The sequence below is a fragment of the Eutrema salsugineum genome, unplaced genomic scaffold (genome assembly GCF_000478725.1).
Source record: "Eutrema salsugineum unplaced genomic scaffold, Eutsalg1_0 scaffold_3, whole genome shotgun sequence".
NCBI lineage: Eukaryota > Viridiplantae > Streptophyta > Magnoliopsida > Brassicales > Brassicaceae > Eutrema > Eutrema salsugineum.
Window position 1 is genome coordinate 15,366,362 of NW_006256756.1, and position 7,029 is coordinate 15,373,390.

Below are 7,029 nucleotides of genomic sequence, written 5' to 3' on the forward strand. Positions count from 1 at the left end.
TCTTTTCAAAAAACTTTAAAATATTTTATAAGTAGCCTTATCATTTCTGAGAGAATTCATAAGAACATGGCGAACACAAACGAAAAAAAATTCGATGAAAATGGCTTGTTGATCATCAATCCCCCACCATTGGTAATGAGATTCGGTGTCGTGGAACCAAAGTCACCACCTTCACCAACAGGTTCCTAGATAGAGCAAGAAGAATTATGGGAACAATTACATTTATTCACCGCATCAAATCAGAAAGCCAAACAGAACACTCCTCAGGTAATACATCCTATTCACTAAAGTTTGTTTTAATCATGTCTTACACAATGAATTGTAAAATCTGTATATTCTAGTTATGGAGGATGACAAAGGCAACACATCTAATGAGACATCCCAATCAAGTTGCACAAAACGAAAACACGACCTGTTTATAGATCTTGAGATAGGGTTGAAGTGCATGCGTTGCGGTTTAGTGGAGACAGAAATTCGACACATGGATACCGCCGAATGGGTACGTAATCAAAAATATATTTAGATTAATAATGAAAAGTTGTCTAAAATCTATGTTATTGATTCATTATATTTTGTTATTGATTGCCTATTGAACTCTACGTTGTAGAAACAATTCATGTTTAAATATAATATTGAGTTAGTTTAAAGCTATATAATTTTACAAAAATCTAAATTGGATTGTTTGTGTCTGTGTTTAAAGGGAGAGGAGAAGGAACGTAAAAAGAGGAGGTCAGAAGTTTAATCAAGAACCATATCAGTTTCAAATCAATTTCATGTTTTTTTTTCCTGTTTGCAATGACCACTTTAAAGACAGTATGTACTTGGTTTTATTTTCTAAAAACTATTAAGTTTATTTCGATGACATGATAATTTGGTTTTGAAGCATTCTCGATATTTACAACTACGTGACAATGTTCATCATATGGAATGTCAATAGATGCCCAATAATATGCTACAATTCAAGTTTTGTTAAAATATGTTATCAAATTGAGTTTGTCATTGGAATATCCGACTACAGTTAAACGTCAGAGATCAAACCATTAATACATCAGATCCAACTTAGTGAAAAATCGAAAAACATCAAATCTATTAAAAACTATAAAACCGAACGTAATGGTCTTATATAATAAAAACAACTAACATATTTCAAGATACATAAAGACAACAAATCACAAAACAAAACACAGTAAAAAGAAATATCATATCTTGTCAAAAACCTCCTTGTAGACGACATTCAATGTTTTGTTTTGTGGTTTGTTGTCTTTATCGGTGATCAATATCTTCAAACCTTCTCTGGATGTAACCCTCGATACAGCGACATAGAGTTGCCCATGAGTAAAAACCGGTCTTGGAAGATACAAACCAACCTTTTCGAGTGTCTGTCCTTGGCTTTTGTTTATAGTCATTGCAAAAGCTAATGTGATAGGAAATTGCTTGCGTCTCATCCTGAAAGGAAGTTTCATCTCCGAAGGAGAGAGGAATATCCTAGGAATCAGTATTTTTTCACCAAACTTGCTACCTGTTATTATCTGAGCCTGGAGAACATAATTAGCCATCTATTAATGATGAGTCTTGTGCCATTACACAACCCATTCTTAGGGTCGATATTTCTTAGAAGCATTGCAGGAGTACCCTCTCTCAACTGCAGGACATGATTAGGGAAACCATACATCTTGATACTATTTAAAAACTCCTCGGTATAAATCATATTGTTGGAAACACCTTTATTCTTACTGGCTACACTCTCTGAGGGTACTTCAGATGCATCATTGTAATTGACAACTTCTTCAGTCGTATCAATGCTATCACAACTAAGATAGGTCCTTTCAACACCTGTTATATACAAAGCAATTGTTGTATTATATAAATATAAAAAAATAAGCTAAGAGGAATTAAAACAAAATAAACATACCCGATAACTTTGAAAGCATGTAATCATTTATCGTATCTACATCATCGTTTCTTGGACTCAGTATGGCACGGTCTTGGAAAAATTTAGGATCAGTCTCTTTCGAAAACGAACTCCCATAAATTTCTTTGACGATCATTTTTATAGGATCTTTACAGTCTTTAATCAACAGATCATCAGGAATATCAATCACGGCTTCACCACTTCCATCGTCATTTATCGTACCATCACCAATGTCTAAGATCCACTTTGTAAAGGCAGCTCATTCAAGCATCGCACGGCTATTATCTCCAGCTATAAGTCGCATGTTCTGTGTAAGTCTCAACACTCTACATTTGTACCACAGAGGTGACGAATTCAAAGTGGCCATAAGTATCTCTGTCTTCCCGGCATTTGGAATCACTGGCAATATTTGCCTAAAATCCCCTCCTAAAACAATGACCTTGTCACCAAAGGGCTTATCAACTTCTAATATATCACACATCGTTCTATCTAGAGTCTCGAAACAGTCTTTACTCATCATCAATGCCTCGCCCAAATAATGAGTTTAGCAATCCTTATCAGGTCGGCAAGATTCGACTCCTTCTTGATTGAACAGAAGGTAAACTTATTAACCACAATAGGGATTGCAAATCTTGAATGCGCAGTTCGACCTCCTTCTAATAACAACGCAGCAATCCCGCTCGATGCAACCTTAAGAACAACATCACCTTGGGAACGTAGAGCAGATCCTAATAGACTCAACAAATAAGTTTTACCAGTACCTCCAGAACCATAAACAAAGAACATACCTCCTTTGTTCTTATTTACTGCTTCTAGTATCTCATCATAAACACTTCTCTGTTCGCTGGTTACAGTGGCTAACATCTGCTCGTTTCTTACTAGTTTCGCGATTGTAATTCCTCTAATCCCGAATAAAAGGATTATCACGTGACTCCAGAGTAATATCTTGAGAAAACGGCATAGGTGTGAATTCTTTTAAGGATCTCCCACTTACACGTAAAAGAAGTTCTATTTCGACCAGAGTAAAGTCTTTAACTTGCTCCTGAGATAGACTAACAGCTACACAATTTCAAAAAAATTAGAAAAGATAAATTAGCTATCAATATCTTAAAGATATATAATAACAACAACGCAAACAATAACTATACGACTTACTTTGATCCCTGGCAGCCTTTCTGTAATTATATATGATGTCATCTGATAATACCTGCCATGTAGCATCCCAAACTCTAGAAGGAATGGATATACTTTGAGTAGTGAGCAGGATCACAAAAAGACGACGGAGATAATTGGCAGAAAGCCACAATCCGCCCTCATTGATGGCCTCAATATATTCTTTGTCATCATTCAATAATCCATACGCATAGCAAGCGTCTTTGAACAAAGAATGTAGCACTTTGTTGACCGTTTTTATATCGTCAAAACTACGAGGTCCTTTGACTAAATTAAGCAGAAGCCTTAAATAATACGCTTCACCTGCCCCAATGGGTACATACGTGATTCTACCAAGAGCAACTCTCCTTGATTGTGGCGTCCATATCCTGTTTGGGTTATTCCACACAAATCTCGTAGGAAGTTGCGCATAAGTTAACGTCCTCGCCAGTTCATACTTATCGTTGCACTCCATCCAAGCAATGAATTTTGACGTACCAACTGAGACACGATTAATAACCTCATCACCTGGATCATCCTCGTTGTATATGACCATTTGCTGGTTCGGTAAATGAAAGGGTAGTTTAACTACAGAACCGGTGCGATGGTGAGTGTGATTACCGAAAATTCTCCACGTGGATTCCGAAGGTGCTACATACCTATATAGAAAGACATTATTAAATAATGAAAAATTGGAATTTCAAAGATATAAAATATGTGAACAAAATGTTTAAAACATATCTACAGTTGAAGTGTTTCTTAATCTCGTTTTCTTTATCATCATTCTTGATAGTTGCACGAATGTAGTCAGCACCTTTATGAATATATTTGAATAGATACTTTACTGATCGAGATTGTACACACCATTCGACGTTGATATGAACCCTATAAAGCAGTGTGAGGCTCCTATTATAAGGAACCACAAATCCATTATCACATTCAATACCCTTTTTAACGATAACTTTCTTGTCATTACGTCGCATGTATATAGGATATCCAACATCATCTATTTTAGTGATCGGACTGTAAGGTTTTGGAAAATACTCACTATCCTTATTCAAAGCACCACATGGTCCATGCATCATGACATCTCCTACTATCTCATACAGCGCTGGATCAATATCTTTGTCAGGAATCTCAGCACATATTATCTTATCAATGTCATCACCAGTTGGTAGCTTGTGACCAGCCTCTAAAAAAAGAACGATGTGTGCATGAGGTAGTCCCCGTTTTTGAATAAATTGTTGTTTTTAAAAGATTAGTTAGCATGATCATCTAGCAATGTTATGGACATTATCTTGCTAAACGAAATAAGATACTTAGTTTAATAAAACATACCGGCTTTTACGACACCTAACACATTTTCTTTGGTGAGTCTGTGCATCAGATCATCTAGTTTCATCTTGAACACTCGCGTACATATATCTGGCTTATCCTCTTGCTTCAAGTTATGCCTTTTTAGGGGCCTGGTAATCTCAGGCCATTTGGGATTACACGTAAAGGTTATGAAAAGATCCGGAAAACCAAAATGCTGGCAAGTAGTCATCGCATCTAGATAATGCTGCACCATATACCTTGTACCACCAGTATAAGAAGAAGGTATAATAATACGTTTACCCTTGTCAGAAAGATCAGTGTCACCTTCATCAACAGTTTTCTTTATCTTGTCATAATTTTCGCAACGAAGTTTAGACTGATTCATTGATATGAAACGTAGTCTATTAGTCCCAATCATCGTGTACGCATCCACTAAGAACTGCTGGAACAATATTCAAGATAAAGGGATGATTGGTGACTCGCCAACCCTCTCTTGTATGCGGTAAGCAAAAAACTCTCTCATAGTAATATGCAACCTTTTCCTCCCTTGGGTATCTACAAAACCAATATCGATACCAAGTCTGAACCCGTCCTCCCCATAAGGAAACAATAATGGATATTGCAAAGGCAGATACGCAGGATGTAGTTCACTGATCCTTTTGAGATTCCCAGTCTTTTTACACTCGATGATGATATCACGTGCATCTACCTGACCATCGAAATCATTAGGTATCAATGCAGCAACTTCATTATTAGCTGGTAGATTCTCAGTCCTTCCATCACTTTTCCTGTCACACTTTAAAATTATCCTTAACCGGCTTGTATCACCGTTAGGATCAAACCTTTCTCGAACGTTTTGTAATGCATCCACATGTTTATTATGTTTATCTAGCATATTTTTATTTTCTCAACAACCTTCTCTCGCAATTTATCAGCCGGTCCCGTTTTCCGATAAAATTTTAAAAATAAATTCTTATAACAGTTAGAACCACATTACATTTAATAACAATACATATATGTTTTAAAATTGATCTCAATGATTAAATTAAATATAAACCAAAATAATAATAATCATACCCATAAGCAGCTATTCGGTTAGATGTTTCATTTGCGGTATCATATATATATAGCTGTAAAAAGGCTGGTTCTTTTCCAGGAGGTGATAGCAAATCCCCTATAGAATGGTAGTTCTCCCCACTCATCTGGAAAATGTAAGGACCTTTCCTGTCGTTGATTTCTTTATTTATTTTTCCTCCAAGAGAAGTGAAAGAAAACATCATATTATACGCCCGGATAAACTCAGGAAAGTGATCACGCAAATCACCATCATTATACATCAATGCTAATAACGAATTCGGAGGGGTTTTAAGAAGTGGAAGAACGACTTTACCCTGACCAAAACACATGGAGAATATAGGCTTCCCACGACGATGTCGTTTACCCAACTTTTCTCCATACCACATATAAGCCTTACAATTACCACATATATATATAGGATCACCATCGTCGTAATAACCTGATTGGAATAATATTCATTGCTTAGTATTAATTACACGATAGTTATATATTATGTATCAAATGAAATATATTAGTCCAATGAAAACCATAACCTCCACCTTTCAGACCAGGACTAACTGATTCTAATAAATCTGTTCTAGTAACAACGGTCTCGGTTGCATCCTCATCACAAAAATCAGAGGATTTAGCACGTTTTTTTGGGTCTTCCTTTCTTTTTATTACCAGGCCTCGATTTTTCCATATACTCACTTTCCGACATAGAGTCTTCATCATTATCCCTATCGGACTCAGAATCAGTAGCAATAAAGCAAGCAAACTCTTCGGTGTTGATAGAAGTAGCCAAAATATCTGTTTGTTTTTTTAACGGAAAAAAAAATAAGTGTAAATCAGGCATATAATTATTAATCTACATTGTAATTACGAAAAAAGAAGATCAAACCAATAGCTTCTTCTCTTTTTCTCCTCTCACGCATGATATGCATTCTTCTCTGCTGTGCATTACGAATTCCCTGGGGTGTTAGATCAGGAACTTCATTGATATTGTAACGAAACAAACCTCCAAGTTGGTCAATATCGGGTACACTGGTAGGAGCATATCGTGCGTTCTTAGCATTACCACCTACAAATTCCAGTTAATAGTAAGCAAATTTATAACACGTGAATGTTTTAAAAATGTAATTTACTTAAAATAACACCTTTATTTGGAGAAATCGACGAAGATGAACCTTTTTCTGAGGACGCCCAAGCTTACGTTTCATTTTTTCTGGTGAATAGCACGAACACAAAAAACAAATGTGTGATCTAAATACACTGTCATTAACAAACTATATATATATATATATAATATTATATTGCGCGATAATGCAAAATATACATTTAACTTCTCATAATAAATTAAGATTTTGGTAATAAAAAAAATTTCGAAATAGAAAACCTCACGATAATGTTAACATTACTTATTCTTCGCGATAATATGCCTATCTTCTCTAATGAACCATAATACTCCAATATCGAAAATTTAGATTTTTCGTGATAAAGTTAAAATACTATTGAAATACTTCTACATTACAACAACGCGGATCTATAAATAATTATTTATTACTCCAAATATGCAGAGTTAATCCTAAAAA

The 7,029-nt window shown here is 35.4% G+C and overlaps 1 protein-coding gene and 1 pseudogene across 1 annotated transcript; both read right to left on the reverse strand.

Annotated features, from left to right (window-relative positions):
• Window positions 1-1,199: 1,199 nt before the first annotated feature.
• On the reverse strand, window positions 1,200-2,393 carry LOC112085474 (annotated as a pseudogene).
• Window positions 2,394-2,431: 38 nt separating this feature from the next.
• LOC112085475 lies at window positions 2,432-4,799 on the reverse strand. Its single transcript, XM_024154690.1, has 6 exons — window positions 4,403-4,799; window positions 3,929-4,256; window positions 3,068-3,723; window positions 2,907-2,971; window positions 2,701-2,857; window positions 2,432-2,640 (listed from the first exon to the last, which is right to left on the reverse strand). The coding sequence occupies exons 1-6, from the start codon at window positions 4,797-4,799 to the stop codon at window positions 2,432-2,434; spliced, it is 1,812 nt and encodes a 603-aa protein (XP_024010458.1).
• Window positions 4,800-7,029: the final 2,230 nt, after the last annotated feature.